At 36.8% G+C, this 18,053-nt stretch overlaps 1 protein-coding gene across 8 annotated transcripts in view; it reads left to right on the top strand.

Annotated features, from left to right (window-relative positions):
- FBXW11 (F-box and WD repeat domain containing 11) overlaps nt 1-18,053 on the top strand; it is a 134,118-nt gene that overhangs the window by 8,462 nt on the left and 107,603 nt on the right. For 2 of the 8 annotated variants that reach the window (XM_054037038.1, XM_054037039.1), the window contains exon 2: nt 3,061-3,140. The exons of 3 other annotated variants lie outside the window; for them this stretch is intronic. Coding sequence is in view for 3 of the 5 variants with exons in the window: in XM_054037033.1 (XP_053893008.1) it covers nt 13,452-13,553 (102 nt within the window). In the remaining 2 variants the exon portion in view is untranslated. Of the gene's footprint in view, nt 1-3,060; nt 3,141-13,451; nt 13,554-18,053 lie in introns of those variants that run through there. 3 more of the 8 variants (XM_054037037.1, XM_054037032.1, XM_054037033.1) reach the window with 3 other exon arrangements.

Raw genomic sequence — 18,053 nt, 5'->3', positions numbered from 1 at the left:
CCAGTTAAAAAAAAAAAAAAAAGCTGGGGAAATTGAAGTCACCTGTATATTCACACACAGCTATAGCCCTGGCAGTAGTAACCCAAGCTTTTCCACACAGTTGCACTCGTGCTTCAACCTTCATCATTAGGGGTTAGAAGGTATTTCAGCTACCAAGGCCCATTTTGTACAAATAAGGGTGAAAACTGTAGTGATCTTTTTGATATAGGCACCTGTTAACTAGGAATTGAGACCAAGGCTCTTTTTACATAAGCTGCTAAATTGCTGTTAAGGATCAGTATTAAGTAACTGAATTTCTTTCTCTTTTTTTTTTTTTTTTTGAAACCAGTGATCTACAGGTGAAAGGCTCACTATATTGTGTCAATTCTGTGAGCTATACAGCTGCCTCAGTAATTCTAGTTTTGATAAATTCTATCCTTGAATATTAAATTCTAGTCTCTATGGATCTTTATGACTTGTATGTCATTTGTGGAGTGTACACTTTTCTGCGGTGATGGCTGAAAAGACTTCATTTTATTAACTTACCGAGCTTTTAAAAATATGCAATGTCAATTGAACATAGAATTTTTAGTCTGTGGCAGCAATTTGCACATTTTAATTTTAATCTTCAATCTTTGTGTATGGCAAATAGTATATCAGTTTGGTTCATTGAGAGTTTATAGTTGGTTAGAATTGTTAAACAAGAAGATAGCTCTGCCCATGCAACTAAAATTAACAAGGAAACTTTGACATTCAAGTTGGGTCTCCATGATGCAGGTTTTCACTTCCAAAGAAATTGAGACCTATGCTGCAGCATATTTCCACAGAACTTTTAGGAGATGCTTTCATAGTGACTTGGTCATTCCTTCTCATGACTCTCTGACTCTATTGTTGCTTGGAGAAATGATTCATTTAGGTATTTCGGGTGGCTTTCTTACTACCTGAGAAGCTATGTTGTGCTCTTTATGTGTGAGAGTCATATGCCTAGACATCTTGTGGCTTGCTTAGTTGTGATGTACATGGCAACTACTGAGGTCCTTTTGAAATCATAGATTGGACCTAATGTCAAACTCTCAAGTCCTTTTGTCTTCTTGAAATGTTATTTTGCAGCAGACTTATTGATATGTCTGCAATAAAGTAACACATGAACACACAGGTGCAGAAGATCCTTTCCCTAGTTTGTTCCAGGCAGTTTCAGATTTGATAAATTAGTGGTACACACAACCAATGTGAATGGCAGTTGTTTTTCTCCCATCTTTCTCCAAAGTCCCTTTGTTTTGATGTATGTGGCACTTCCTGAGGAGATACTAGAACAATCAATGCACTGGCTTGTGGGAGGGGTTGATGAGGAAAGCAGAAGTATTGGAACCTGTGGCCCTGACAGTATCTTCCCAAGTTCTAGAAAAAGTTTTCTTTTCCTAACATGAGGATAGATACTCTAAAAAAAATTATGTATCTTTGTAACTTTAGACTTTTTTGAGCAATATCTGGACAAAGGGAGTTCAGTCTCTTTTGGATACCTATCCACAGTTAGTGGTGCAAGAGGCACAATAAGAGATCTGCAGGATTCATCTTCTAATGGTTGTGTTCTTGAAGGCTTCCTCTAATTAATGTTTCTCAAACTTTTTTTTTTTTTCCTTGGACCACTTGAAAATTGCTGATGGTCTCGGTGGACCATTTAATGATCTTTCCAAATGTTGTTTGTACCATTAGCTAACTATTGTAAAGTGCTTTGGATAAAAGCACGTTTTTTATATATATATAAAAACCTTAAACGTTTTTTGTTCTACAAATAAAAGCACACAACTCATATTTTAATATCAGTAGTCTTACCTTTCTAATGCGATGGATGTGCCGTCTCTCCCGCACTGTGGCAGCCACCGAGCTGGGACTGGTAAAGAGGGGGGTCTCTCATGAGCCACAGCTGAGGCTGGGAAGGAGGGCCATCTCTTCCTGGCAGTCGCAGCCCTGGAGCTGGGGCAAGTCGCCTCTTTCTCAGCATATCCCAAATTCCCCCACCTCCTCTTCTCACCCCACTCCCCCCTACCGCCTAGTCCCCCCCCTCCCCCCCCCGGCCACCACCTCACCTTATATGTGTGCCTTCTCCAGGGTCCAGGCACCTAATTAGTGGAGCCATGCCTGCGTGGCTCCACTAATTAGTGGGCGGCCCTTCATTCTCACGTGTGCAGCTACCCAGGCATGCACCTTAGAGGGAACTATCCACGGACCACCTGAATGGAGCTCGCGGACCACAATTTGAAAACCTCTGCTCTAGTAGGTTTGCCACTTAAACCCACTTTATAACCTGCATATACACCTAAAGGTAGCACACGAACTGCCTTTGATTTTAGGCTTTGTCATTTGATTTTGGCAATATAAAGGACAAATTTTTTTAATAATTATCTTAAGAGAATGGTTTATCTTATCTTGCAGTCTTCTCTGATTAGTTTTTCAGAAAGACAGTGATACTACAAATACACTGAACTCTGGCATAATTCAGATTAGAAAAGCTGTTAAGGTTACCTTTTACTAGGTGTACTCAGGGAAAATTGAATTTGTTTTGAGACTCAGAAAAAGGCCAAGAATCATTGTAGTAAAATGGTTCAAAGCATGTATGTGGAGGTAGTTTAGTAGAGCAACGTTTTGAGAGAGAACCAGCATCATGGGTTAAGAAGCGATGTCTGTTTTGGAAACCTGGAAATTAACCTTCTAGTAATTAATGAAACATATTCCCTGGATGTAAATGGTGGTTGAGCCTATAGCACATACTTCATTTTCTGAGTTATAGTTTGTTCTCATCCCTCTTAATCTTGGTAAAACGATTTTTTGACCTAAAAGCACTTGTTCTGGATTGGTTGATTCAGGGCATGGGAAAGAGCAATTTCTTCTCTGTAAATTAGTTTCTTTGTCTTAGATCCACCAATCCGGTGACCCCTCTAAACTTAGTTGCTACCGGAGTCATGGTAAGCTGTATAGGTTGCCTTGTCTTTCTAACAGCATTAGGAGTACGTAATTGGGATTTCGTTCAAGAAAGAAGTAGGTACACCAAGCTGAAGATGATTGGCTGCTCTCTTTTGACAGACAAGTCTGAGAAGGAAACCCCATTCGAATCCCCATTCATTCTGGATTGGTGGATCTGGAGCTCAGAAACAAAGTTTCAGGTAAGAAATTACCCTGTACTATATCTTACTGCTTCTGCTTAGTTGCATTTGTCTGAAAGTTCAACACTTCGCTTTTTCTGCATTATCTCCCTGAAAATATTACAGGATGAAAAAATGTTAGCTATTTACCGTGTGTATTTAGTTTAAAAACAGTAAATATGTTCAGAATATACATGTATAACTTTTTAGCAAGTTACTTTTGCTAATGGATACATTTTTAGAACAGACTACAATCCATAAACTTTGTATCTCCTGATGAAATAGAAAACAATATTTAGGCATGCATGGATGTTCAAAGTAGGTAGTATACAAGACAACAGTGGGAGGAAAAAATACTGTTTTTTTGTTGTTGTTGTTGTTTTTAAGATGCTGAAGAAGTTAGAAGTTCAGACTTTCAGGACCTTTTTTGTTAAGCCTTAATTGTTACATTGCTGACCCTATTTATCCTATGATTTTTTTAACCGTGTACTATCCTGTGTTCTCTACAATTTACAATTGTTAATATATACAAGGGACAATGTTTTTCTTTGTCTGCAGTACAGTTTCTAGTTGTGCGTATATTGACGAGCTAAAGCACGATTAGAAATCCTAGTGTACATAGCACTTGTTATGACATTTTTAAACTCTTAATAAAAGTTGCATTTAGAATGTAGTTAGTTTATAAAACACAAATGAGCCAGTTTGAATGATTGGCTTTCCTGGGCAATTTTTGTTGAGTTACAGCAGGTTGATTTTACAGTAGATTGGTACAAACAAATTTCTTTTTCTCAGTTGTAGTTTTCAAGTGACCTAGAATAGATTTCTCTCTCAAAGAGAAATTGAAATATCTCTAAAATACTGCAATGTTAGATTTTTTTTTTAACAGCCCTGAAAGGTATTTGTGTGTAGTAGGGAGGTGGGGATCTGTTTTAAGTACAAAGGAGATGGCTGGACAGAAAAAGGGTACTTATCTTATGTTAGCAGAGGGCTATCTAGGCCTTCTACCTGTGCTGCCATTCATCTTTACTCTCACTTAAATTACTTTTAATGGACTTCTCTTGACAAAGTATTCCATATATTTCCAATGCTCTTCATCCTCTATCCTCTCATATGCAACATATGTATAATTCCTAATGGTAGTAACACTAAACTCAGTGTGTTGAGGACAACACACCCCTTGTTAGCTTTTCAGGAGTCTCCCATTTCCTGGTTTTTTTTTTAAGATTTATATCTGGTTTAACCTTAACTTCCATCCAAGTTTGATACTTCTGGGGCATCTGTGTGTTCTCTTCTGAAGAGAATCATTACTTGTATTTAAAACAAAGATTCTTACAATAATAAATTTTTAATATAGAAGTAACTTTTGTGGTTAAGTCTTGTGCTCTTGTGTGATGTTTCTTGTTTTACTGAATTATACATTCATTTCCTTGGTCTGTAATTCTTTTATTTATATATGAAAAATTGTAGTTGGGTTTAACAGATTAAAATATAAATTAATGATTATCCTTACTGACGTCTGCAGCTTTTGGGTTTCATTTTATTTTGGCTGCCTTGGATCTTATTTGGTTAGGATGAGGGAAGCCCTGGGTATGTTTCTTTCTGTTGTATCTTCAATTTCTGAACTATGGAGGACAAATGGAAACTTTCAGGCTAACCTGAATTTAAGAAGTATTTGCTGCTGTTTGAAATTGGAGAAGATCACATGTTGTGGGTTTTTTGGGTCCCATGAACCTCAGTGGTTGAACCTAGTTCTGGAATTACAATGGGGAATATGTTACTGGTGGCATATTTGGTAGTCCCCATCTGTTCTTTTTTTAAAACCATGAAAATTCAACAGTGAGCCTGACATGGTTTTTGAAAAATGAAGAAATCAAAATAGGGAAACTACATTTCTGGTTGCCTTATGCAAACCATTTAAAATAAAAATTTAAAAATTGAATCAGAAAATGAGCTGTTCTTGCAAATCAAGAGTACCTTAGTCACTTGACTTTATGGGATTTTAATACACATTGGTTTGTATGAAATTATATTCAATTTTTGGAAGATAAAAAAGGATTATTCATATTGAAGTGAGTGGCTCTACTTGCTTTGTAAAGTTAATCACATATATAAGTGTTTGAAGGTTTAGGGCCTAAGTTTTGTCCAGTATTTAAATCTTGTACAAATAGTGGAAATGCTTTCACAATTTTTTAAAATTACAATGTGTTTAAACTTTTTCCTGCAGTATTTGAAACCTGAAAGTGAAACCCTACTTTATAATGTGCTAAACTGATGCTTTAATTTGACCAATTTTGCAAATGTTAAAATTACACTCTATCTTGTGTGCAAGACTGTTAGAACATGTTAGTTATCAAGTGTTAGCACACCTTTAAATCCTAACATAGACAAGCCCATTGAGGAGAGATCCTGAACCTGCTCTTTAACTCTACCATTATTACTTCTAAGACCATTTTCAAACATAATTTTCTAATTGCCTAACTGCTATGCAGTAAGTCTTTGCTAGTCCTCTGACAACTCCCCACATCCACTTTCCACCTTTCATCTTATTTCTCAGACCTGATACACTGTTAGCATGCTGTGCTACTGTTTCCAGACAGGTAGGTGACACCACTCTTTCTGGTGTCTGAGAGTGTAGAAAGTAAGGTACTGCTTTTCATTTTGTCCTTCCAAAAAGACTATTTTAATGTAACAGAGCTGATTTGCCAGTCTAGAAGGGAACATAACTTTTTTGAATTTTCAGAACACCATTAGAGATGGGGTGCCTGTGTGTTAGGGAAAGTAAGTTTAATTTAGATGTAATATATGTTGGAAAATACAGCTTTGTCTCAATCAGTTAATACCATTTAGTGACACTGATGTAATTGTATTAGTGTTTTCTCTGGTAGTTCTCTTAGGTCTTTATGAAAACAAGATATTGCATCTCATGAGTCTTTTCCTGGTGAACAAATTAAAATGGAGTAAGATTTTTTTTTTTATGCTCAAGGAAAAGCACTTAAATCTCTCCCCCACTGAATTTATACTCCTTTTGTAGCAAATATGTACTTTGATCTTCAGGAACAAAGTGGGACGGCAGTATTGATCACCCTTGTGTGAATTCATATAGTCCTGTGTAGAAGAACTGTTTGGTAAAAGGAAGAACTTGTTTAATAGATCAAATTTCTTTCTATTTATAGCTTACTTTTAAACTAACTTATTAATGAATTTGTAAGAATCTTCCCAAAGTTCAAGGAAATTATACACAGATATTGAATGACAATTGGAAAGCTGTATCACTGTGTTGATTTTTGAATGCCTGTTACTTGGACTATTATCTAATGGACGAGAGACTCGGTGATCAGTTTCTTGAATCTTTTTAGCACTTTAAACAATAAAGAAATGACCAAAACTTTCACAAAGTCTTTAAGATGAATTTGGTTGATTGCAACAGAGTAGGTATGCGCTGACTTCTGAGAAACTCAATCTTAAAGTATTTTAGTTAATCTCAAGTTCTAAAATGGAAAAGTAAATTGACTTTGTTGTACAAACAGAGTTTTCTTGACTTGTGAATAAAATGAGAAAGTAACTAAATGCCCTTCCTGGGTTGAACTAGAACTTTGATTTCATAACATGCATTTGGTACCTCATATGATTTAGAAATATTGTAAACATGATATTCAGGCTACATTCGATTTAGAATGTAGACACTTCGGACTAGATACACCAGTTGTGTTTTGTTTAGGAGTAGGTGGTGATATGATACCACTATTCCAAAAAATATTTTCTGGGGACTCTGTGCTTACACTGCATGTGCACAAGAGAACTTGGTTTTGATATTAAAGGGGAAGTGGTACTGTTGGTACCAAAGTACTGTTGGTCTGACACAAATTGTCTTGCATTTTAGAACATTTTAATAGAAATAGGTTGCACAAGACATCCTGAACTTTGTGTGTGTATTTAAGTGCACAGCATAAAAGAATGCATCATTATCAAGCCAAGCTGCTACTTGTGAAACACGGTTACTCCTATCGCATGCAAGTCTCACACTTTATTTCCGCTAAATATTCACAACTTATAAGCATACTTTTCTAATAGAATTTGCACTCTTCCACCACATGCAAATCTTCAAATTACTTCTTCTCAATACCTACTAGTTCTGCTTATGACTATATTGGGTGAGTCATGTAAGTAAAGTAAAAATGCGAGATAAGGTCTGCATGATACCTCAGCTAGCTGAAGGGGATTGACTGCAGCTGGTGACTGCTCCCTGCTGGGTGTAAAATACTGAAGGCCCTTGAATAGCATTATCACTTTACAATTTGTTCTGTGATTCATTGTTGTTTTTTTTGGGGGGGGGGGGAGGGGTCTTAGAACCTAAATTAAAATTTGACTTGTGATCATGGAATTTCTTTCAGAAATGGTCATACCTTGTTTCCGTTCACTAGGACAAAGCTTTCTTTTTAGTGACCCTTGTTAAGAGGACTAGGTGTAGACTACCAGCGAAGGTGTCTTGTCTCTATCCCAGACCTAGAACTGCATTTTAAGTAGCAGCAGTTAACCCATGAGTCTTAATTTTCCAGTGCTGAGTGCTAATGCACATATATGCATTAAAGATTAGCAGAGGAAGTTCCAGTTCCATTATTGTTGAGGTTAAACCAAAGCAAATTAAACCTCACCAAGTTACAGAAGACTGTGATAACGTGTATCTCTTTTGTATCCACAAATCAAGGGAAAGCGAAGGCTTAACTTTTCCTACTGTAGCTTAAATGTTGCAAATATGGATCTCTATATGGGGAAATCCAGAATACTAGCTATTGATTGACTAATTTATTGGCACAAGAGAGTTGGCTAGGGATGGCATTTCAGACTCTGGTTTTAAATGGGACTCTTAACATAACTGAATGGACTTTTGGTTTAATTTTCTTTCTTATATGAAACGGTAAAAGAAGTTGACAGCCTGGGAATGTGGATAGATTGTGTATAGACTGTTCACATACCTCTAGCTTAAAAAACCCAAACCTCTAAAAATGAGGTAGTGTGCTTTAGCTACTATTTAAACCTCATTTGATTTATTGTATCTTTATCTTTGTCATTTTAAAATACCAAAAGATCATGTCCATATTGGACTAAGTCAGCAAATTCTCATTTTGAAAGACAAAGCTGTTGTTTTTTGCATAGAAACAAATGTCCAAAACCCTAAATATTTTTCTGCCCTCTGGTACCTTGAGAGCTTAATTGATTAAAGTTGTGTAGTTTAAAAAAATCATCCCCAAGTTGGGACCTTCAATGCCAAGTTTATAATACTTATAAAATCTTCAACAAAAAGGAATTATTATAAAAATGTTGATACCCTTAACTGTAGCAGTATACTGTTACCACTGTTGGATACAGAATGAGTATTGGTTCCACTTTGGGGGACATTGTTTGTTTTTTTTATATAGAGCTTTCCTTGAGCTATTCTAGGGGATGTTATTAAACAATCTGATAGTCACAACTGAATGATTGTGTAAAAGTTTCAGAAACATTCTGATCTCCCACTTTTAGATGAATTTTAATTTTTGACTTTTGAATCCAAAGGTTTTATTGACTTGGAGAGTTCTTTAACAAAAATAGCTGAAATCAAAATAGCACTGTTTGCATATAACCGCTGGTGCCCTAAACAACAAAGCTTACAAGGAAAGCAGTTTTCATCCTCCCCCTTAAGGATGCCACAGACAAATTCTGGTATAAATGGAAAGAGAGAAAATTTCCACATCATGAATCCTCATCTGAGAAGTCCTAACTGCCCACCTTTCAAGATATCACGAGATGTTCCAATCCTATTGTTTGCTGTGATGGGTCGTAGGGCAGCAAACACTTCTACAGGTAGCCTAATTTTATATTTAAAAAATTAAATATTAAGATCTTAAAGTGCCCCATCTGGTGTCAGACAGCCAAATTAGTTGATGATTGTTTATAGGAGGTTAACTGATTTTAATCACCGTGAAATGAATGTAGATCATTTTAGAAACATGGGACTTCTGAAAGATCAGAACAATGGTTGAACAATGCATTTTTCTGTCTCTGATACTGATCTATACCTGATGCTTGAAGAATAATATTGAGGAAAAGGGAACAATCCGTAAGCCCTATTACCCCCAAATAAAATAAGTCACCTGGAAAATGTGACACGACTTAGGAGTGTGTGACTTCCTGACCAACCACCCCACACAAAGGTAATCATTTTATGCCTTGAAGCATGATATTTGATTAGCCTTATCTTAGCCTACTTAACTCCAAATGTTGGTCATCACATCAGTTTCACTTATAAATGCATTTACAATTTGATTGTGACCATCTGTCAGTGAATTATGCAGAGGGCCTGTACGCTGTCAAGTATTTACTTGAACATTACATTTTTCAGCCACTAACTTTGAGTGACTTCTAAGCATAAAAGTGTCTGACCAATTTGTGATGTTGCTTTATAATAAATTATCCTATGAAGACCTATCAAACTGGTCTCCTTTCAGTCTAGTATCCCTAGTTCAGTGGTTCCCAAACTTGTTCCGCCGCTTGTGCAGGGAAAGCCCCTGGCGGTCCAGCCCGGTTTGTTTACCTGTTGCGTCCGCAGGTTCGGCTGATCGCGGCTCTCAGTGGCCGCGGTTCGTTGCTGCAGGCCAATGGGAGCTGCTGGAAGCGGCAGCCAGTATGTCCCTTGGCCCTCGTCGCTTCCAGCAGCTCCCATTGGTCTGGATCAGCGAACCGCGGCCACTGGGAGCCGTGATTGGCCGAACCTGCGGACGCGGCAGGTAAGTAAACTGGTCCGGCCCGCCAGGGGCTTTCCCTGAAAAAGCGGCGGAACAAGTTTGGGAACCACTGCCCTAGTTTTTTCAATCTCTTCTTTTGCAAGTCTTGCCATACTTTAACCCTTTTTGTTGCTCTCTCTAGAGCTTTGGAATTGCTGTGCTAGTAGCTAAGAGTATGAAACTATTTTCTGCAGTAAGAAACCTGAGTTGACTCAGCTGTGGAAATTTTCCTCCACGTTCTGGCCAATGATCCTGTTTTAAAGTGCTGTACCCCTGCTATTGTGTTTAGTGTGTCTCATGTAGAGATGGCTCGTTGCTGCAGATTTTGGGATGCATTTAACTGTTAGGTGTTTTTAATAAGTACAGTGCTATACTATCTGGGCACCAAATAGTAAAATTAATAGTTGGCATTAAGTATGTCTAAGATAGACTCTGCTTCTGACCCAAGAAAGGAATGTTTACTTTTCCTTTTTTCCTGTGGTGGACAAATCTGACACGGTCTGAGATAAAGCCACCAAATTCACTTTTACTGTCCGTTATGCGTCTTCCTCTTCAGTCCTCCCTTTCTCTATCTTAGTTTGAGATCATCAGCTTTAGATCATCGCAGCTGTCTAAGGTCCTGTTGGGCTAAAATGTGGAAACTACCAGCTTAGATCCAAATTCTTACTAGAAAGCAAAAGGTAAAACATCTTCATGTGTATTACATTGACTGTGATAGGTCTTCTGTCCTCCAGTTGTAGCTAGTGGGTCGCTACACCAGATCAAAAGCACTTTTGTTTTTTACTGAAGTACATAAATATTTCACTTGCATTTTCCTATTTTATTGTGAAATCTTATGGCACTATTTGAAGCTGTCTCATGTTTAGTAAAGTATAATACTGCTATAGCTAAGAGTCTTAGTTTTTCCTTTATAAATCCCTTTATTCTGGAATTTGTAATACTGGAAGAAAAGGTTCCCATTTGGCTTAAACTTGGCATGAAAATAAACAATGTTTCTGCCGAATGGTTTAGCTAAATTGAAAGTTTATGAATTGCATGTGGCTCTCCAAAGCTTCATAGTCTTTTAGTCATTTAATTAGAGCATTTTACAAACACAAATGTAGTAAATGATCTAGAAACTGGACTGACTTTCTTCAAATTAGTTGAGACTAAAATGACAAATTTTTAAAAAACTTTGTACTATACCTGAGATGTTTACGAACTTGCTTCAGTCACTAACATACAGTGACATGCTTCATGACATTGAAGTATATATGCCAAAAATCAGTATTTGAATTAAATTTTTTCCCTCATATAGGATCAGATGTATAAACCACTAAATAGGTCCACACTGTGATTAAAAAACCCATGGCACCGAGTCTCAGGGCTCGGGTCAGCTAACTCAGGCTCATGGGGTTTTCCTTGAGGGGCTATAAAATTGCAGTGTAGATTCTCAGGCTCTGAGACGCCAACTGTGGAGAGGGCCTGAGAGCATGGGCTCCAGACCAAATCTGAATGTCTACATTGCACTTACATAGTCCCACAGCCTGAGCCAGCTGACATGGGCCAGCTGTGGTTGTGTGTAGTTCACCAAGCTACCTGAGAATTTTTGGAGAAGCCACTAAGCCAGAGAGTGGAGTTGCAGGTGAACAGCAAACTTTGTGTGTTAAGTTTAATGCCCATCATATTTATTAGAATGAGTGTTTAGATTTAAAGATAACACACTTTTATTCTAAAATACTTTTGAAAATTTTAACTCACTTGCCAATATTTTCTGAGATTAGGATTTTGAGCTTCCCCTACTATAGCCAATGAATCGCTTAAAACAGTTTGGGAAGTGAAGCTTTAGATGGGGGTACATCAGCTATTGTGGGGCAAAGATAGGCTTCCAGACTTGAAATTTGGTAGGTAAGTGAAAATCACCTTTTTTCAAATTTTAAATATGAACTTTCCAAAAACTAAATACAAGGTTATACGATTATGCTTGGGTATTGAAGACAAAATTATTTTAACTTCTTTGGAGTAGTAACATTTTTAGTTTTACATCTGTAAATGAGATGTATGCATCTACTCAGTCATATCTTTTCAGGCACAGCCCAAATACATTCACGCTCATAGAGTAGAAGAGAAAATTTGAATAATTTCTGAGATTGGCCATAATCATGGTATTTTTGGCCTTTATAGTTTTTATTTTTTAGTACAGTGTAAAAATTTTTAATTTTGAATGGAAAAACATAAGGGAACTTATTAAAACCATATTTTCTTATCTCTCTTGCTCTGGATTCCCCTTCTAAATATTGGCACAATAACTGCTTTTCAAAGGTTTTCATCTGTGGCCCCAGGCTGCTTTAACTTTGTACAAACTAATTTGGGAAGTTTTTAAATGCATTTGACTTGATGTTTGTAATAAAAGCTAAATAGGGCACTTGTGAATTTGAAAAGCCATTGAAAACTAGGACTGTGCCAATCTTAGAGTTGGGTTTACCTGCTGCTCAGTAGTGAATAATGGAATCCATTTTAATTACTCTTTCTGTATCTTAAGTGTACCGTACTGCTAAATCCTGAAAATTGACTCTGTGAAATATGGCATAATGAGATTCCAAAGTTTGTGTGACTTCCACATCACATTTCCCCAGTTTGCAAGTAAAAAGACTCTTCTAACCACCAAAAACTTGGAATCTGGTAGCTGAGCTCATTTTTTCTGGCTTGTCATTAACAGTAATCTTCCCTCATTTAGGCCTATTGTGGAACACTGTTTTTTATCAGTAACTCATTCAATAAGTAACAGCACATGTATAACTGAGAGCAGAATTTTGCCCTGCAGTTTGTACTTTTGTTTTTAAAAACATTTATATTTGAGGAAGAATAAAATTCAGCTCTTTCCTTGGGCTTCTTTTTATTAGAAAATGTGGTCAAATTAGAACATGACTGTAAGTGGTTGTATTAACTAACATGATGTTTAAAGAAGACTTTGCAGTACAGTATAAACAGAGGCAAGTCGTGTTTGACATAGTCACATGGGTGAACCTAAAGTCTGACTTAAATCTTGTGCAATACCATGTTAGTTTAATCCAGCTCCTCAAGTTTGTATGCTAATGACGCCTCCTTTTCTAGTGAAGACAAGCCCATAGTTCTGTGTCCTAGGATAATGCAAAATTAAATTGTCAAAATTTACACTAAAACAAGCAAGTATGACTGAATACCCACAGGAAGCAGATTAAGAAGGTGCCCACTTTTATCTAGTCACTTTTCTGACAATAACAATGCTTGAATGCAAGATTCTGAACTTATTCAAGAGCAGAATATGTTGAAAATGAATTATGACAATTGATATCGTGCATCATAGGCTAAAATATTTGAGTAGGTGCTAGGAGAGAGCAGTTGGGTAAATCAACTCGTTAGGCTTCATGTGATAAGATAATATTTTAAAAGAATCTTCAGTAGTTGTTTTGCTGTTGGCCCCTAACCGTTGATTAACATAGAAGTAAACAAATACGTATCCACTTTAACATACTAATGAGTTGCCTGCATTAAGTGATTTGTTGTGGCATCTAACTGCTTCTTCTCTTCCTTCCTTTTTGTCACCCTGCAGTGTTCTGTGCCAAGGTCTTTGTGGCTAGGCTGCTCCAACCTGGTAGAGAGCATGTGCGCACTGAGATGCCTGCAGAGCATGCCCAGTGTCAGATGTCTCCAGGTGCCTTTCTTCTTTCTTGTTGTAAATGTGTTATGCGTATACTGTGAACATTGTTAAACTCTCTCAGGGCTCTGTTTAATCAAATTGTTAAGTCTGCTAAACGTTTTTTGTGCATCCTTCTCTGAATTCTTCTACTTAACTGTTTTGTAGGAGTCATTTAGAGAGCTCTGTGTGAACTTGATTATTTTTTCAGTGGGGGGTGGTGAGCTTTTGTGTTTATTGCCTGAAGTTGTGATACAAATAGTATAGTTGTGCATGTTGCCTGTTACATTTTGCTTTTTCATTTTTGGTTTAAAAACTTGTTTTAATGAGCTTTGTCAATTCTTTTAAAAACTACTTGCAATGTCCTAAATGGCCTATAATATAATTTTTGATTTTTCATTCAGGGGAAGAGATTTTTACTAGTATGGTCCTGGTTACATCATTAAGTTACCATCGTTGTGCATGTTTGAATACAGAACAGTTTTGTTAGCAGAAAGTCCTAGAGCTGTTTTGACTTATTTATTTATATAGTTCTTGATTTTAGAAAAGATAATACGGTAAAGATGGGAGCTCCTATAAATGCAAGATCAATAAATCTTAAATTCCTTTGCTTTTCATTTTTAGTAAATGGTGTAAATCAATCCTGCCTAATTTATAGGCAGTGACTGGAGGGGGGGAGAATTTCTGTTTCCAATTGTTTGCGCAGAGCAGGTTTACAAAATAGCAAATTAAAAAGTCTGTATTTTTGGTACTAGTGAAATGTTTTGAATCCATAAGAAACATAGCTTGGAAAATAAATACAGAGCATGTATATTTTCTTAAGTACTATACACTAATACATAAAATATTTAACAATGCAAATATATACTGTCAGTATCTCTCCTCTATCTGTATTTTTAAAATATTAATAGGAGAATTCAGTGGTGCAACCTGTTTCATGTGCACAGGAATTTAAGACTGGAAGGAATTGTTTTTGTGAATAGAAGTCTTAGCAGTTCAGAGTAGCAGCCGTGTTAGTCTGTATTCATAAAAAGAAGAACAGGAGTACTTGTGGCACCTTAGAGACTAACAAATTTATTAGAGCATAAGCTTTCGTGGACTACAGCCCACTTCTTCGGATGCCGAAGTCCACGAAAGCTTATGCTCTAATAAATTTGTTAGTCTCTAAGGTGCCACAAGTACTCCTGTTCTTCTTTTTAGCAGTTCAGATTCTGTTTGAATTTAAGTGAACCAACCAACTGTGAACACCCTTCAGTGAAATAAGAATCTTTCTGAAAATGACCTCTTATTTCAAGAAACCATCTTTTTTTTTTTTTTTTTTTAAGTTCCGGCAGATTTGAGGTTTTCATTTTAAAGTTTCAAAATGCTTCCATCTCAATACAAATGTAAACGATAACCGGAAAACTCAAATATTACTTTGTTTCAGAAGACTTGTGTTTGAAAGCATTGCTAATAAACCAAATGTAAAAGTTAGAGAATTTTCTTCCCTGTTATGTGTCTAGGATTGGATAGCATAATCCAAGACGTATTAACATTGTAAAATTTAACCACAGGTTGACTGAAATGGAAATTCCAATCCATAGTGTTATGGTGCTTGAGTTGTTGTATTAATGATTTGGCTTTAATACAAGCCAGTCTCCACCTTATCCCATACCCACGATATACCCTGAAGTAGGAGGAAATATTTTTTTTGTATTGTAATGTAAAATGAGAGATTAACATGCAGGGGTTCTCAATTTTTCCATGTGGGACCCCAAAATCAGCTGCATGTTTTTGTCATGACCATAGTCCTTTAGTTACACGCACAATCCGTTGTGACTGTGAAGTATTGTGGAATTTGGTTCACAGCAAGAAATATTGTTGGTTTTGTGAAGGGGCTGGTAGGCACTGGTGAGGGAGATGAAATCTGCTGGGGTGGTGTAAATTAGTGGTGGGTTCTGTGGACTAGTACTGTTTTAAGGCTTGTTAGAAGGTGGTAGTGAATAGGGCTTAGGAAGTGGTTGACTGCTGTGAGCAGTGGGGCAGAGGCAGCTGCCTGTTTAGCACCTTTAAATAGTATTCCTCATAGTTGGTAGAGCTGCTCCTCTTCCCTTAGTTCACCAGCTTCTGAGAGGCCTTTGATGTCACAACCTTCAGCCACCCTCGTGACCCACTTTGAGAAGTTTGGGTTTCAGAATGGGAGGGTTTTCTAAAGCAGCACTTACCCTACTGGACTCTTTAAGATACCAATTTGCTGGGCTGCAGATCTCAAGGAGAAACTATTGCAGGATTCCCACATGGTTGCAGAAGTAAACTTTCAGAAATACAGCCAACCTAGCTGATAAGTCGAAATTGCATGTTATTCCACACAGGGTTTACACTCATTCACTCATAGCAGACTTAAGATTCAGATATTGCAAGACATCCTTTACCATTGAATCTCAAATAGCTTCAAAGTTATCACAACCTCTTTGTAATCAGCTCTTCAGAAACTCCAGTCATCAGTCAGTATGTTCAAAAAATCAACTTAGCCTTGTGGTGTTGCCCATAATTTAATTTTTATTAAAGCAATTCACAATATCAATACAAGAATGCAAATGAGATGTCCAGTGGATATCATTACTAATAAATATACAAAAGATATACAAAATCAGAGCTATTACTAGATAACCTTTCTTAGTGTCATCTGACATCTAAATGATATGGTGCTCTATAAATTCTACAGATACACATTCTCCTCTAGTCTAAATTTCTATTAGCTTGTGCGCAGTACATTCATTATATTGGACATTCACTTTGGCCATGTTTCTTTTTATGCTATAGTTCACCACTAAAGGAGCATGTTAAGAAATACAGTATATTGCCACATTGGAATCTGGAAATCTGTGCTATATCGTTGATGTGATATGCTATAATTCTGCAAGATAGTAGCTAGTGAATCTGTGATGTCTGGACATGCATCATGAAGCACTTAAAACATTTCTCAATTTGTGATACTTTGTTTGTGAGCTCTCATCTGAGTTTGTTTTAAAATAGTCATTACATGTAACTGCAGTGAAATGTTTGTGTCAGAGCGCACCATGCACAGGGTGTGTTAAGTATCAGTTAGTCTTAGCAGATGGCACTAATAAGATTCAATAATGTGTGAATGTTCAGATTCCATCTCCACTGATAGGATTATTGTGAAGTTGTCCAGAGTGGGTTCAGCATTGTATGTAGGGATAGAAACGTTTTTACAGTGCCTGATTCCTGTTTCAACTCTGGAGATCTACTCTGTAGAAATTCCTCCCGTATGTTGCAACTTCTGAGCTTGAGCATTCACTCAGTATCTTTCTGTTCTGGATGAGCTCTGTTGACAGTTTGTGTAGAAAGTGTGTGGTATAGTTTAGTGGGAGCTGTAAATAGCATAAGATTTGGCACGGTCCTGTTTAAGGGTCACAGACCATTCACATTTGACCCAAAACATAAATTTCTGGAAAAGCCAGCTTTTACAAAATCATGACCAGTGGTATGCACCCACAATTTAAAAAAAACCCAAAGAAACAAAAAACATGGACATTTGCTTTTAAACAAGTAATTCCCCTTTGATGTCTCCAACCCAAATACTGCCACGCTGGGAATCGGAAAGTGAAACTGACTTTTTGTTCATTCTTGGATGATAGCAGATGCATTAATTGTCCTTCACTTTTTCTAAAGGCTAGATGTCTAAGTTGTTTGAAAAATCAGTGTTCAGGTAAAAAGAATAGAGTATGTACACTAGCAGCGCTTCATGTCCCCATAGGACAAATAAAAGTAGGGCAATGACTAACTGCACTTTCAGAAGGAGAAGTAAAAGGTTTCTTCATTCACTGATGTACATAGGATTTACACAGGTAACTCCTATTTGCATTATGTGCACAAAAACCTCCTGCATTGATGAGAGAATAGACCAGAATGCGGAAGACGTGAATACTCAGTGGCTTGGGATTTAAGAATGACTTCAGTGAGCCCTCATTGAATCTTTGACCTTTTCAAATTGTGTAACGCTTCAAAAGTAAAGAATGATGAGCTGCTTAAAAGATGAATCCTGATTTACTCTGACCTTAGTTTGCATAATGAAAAATGTCATTAGCATTCATAAAATTAACCAGACCCTCTTCAAATCCAGCCATAGGATTTGACCAAATGTCCTCTGAAGCCAGTGAATTGGATATTATTCTCCAAATGAGAGCTGACCATTGTTAATCTATTTGCTGTGCTTTTTTCATGCAGGCAAATTTATTGTTTTTAATTGTTGTGACATGCTAGTCAGGCACCTTCAGTCTGTCATTGATTCAACTTGGAAAATTCACAATCAGTGTATATGTGAAAAAATTATATTTTGCCAACATGCATTATTTTGCATTTCTGCAAGCTGAGTTCTGTACCATGCTACTCTGTTGCTCAAAACATTTAAAATCATTTGGAGATTTTCAGTCACATTTACTAACTGAAATACTGTCATCTGATGCTTACTATTAAGATGGGTATATTAGAAATGCCTTATGTACGTTCTTGCTT

This window comes from Malaclemys terrapin, chromosome 8 (genome assembly GCF_027887155.1).
Source record: "Malaclemys terrapin pileata isolate rMalTer1 chromosome 8, rMalTer1.hap1, whole genome shotgun sequence".
Classification (NCBI taxonomy): Eukaryota; Metazoa; Chordata; order Testudines; family Emydidae; genus Malaclemys; species Malaclemys terrapin.
Note: the sequence above shows the minus strand (reverse complement) of the source record. Positions and strands in the feature narration are given on the sequence as shown.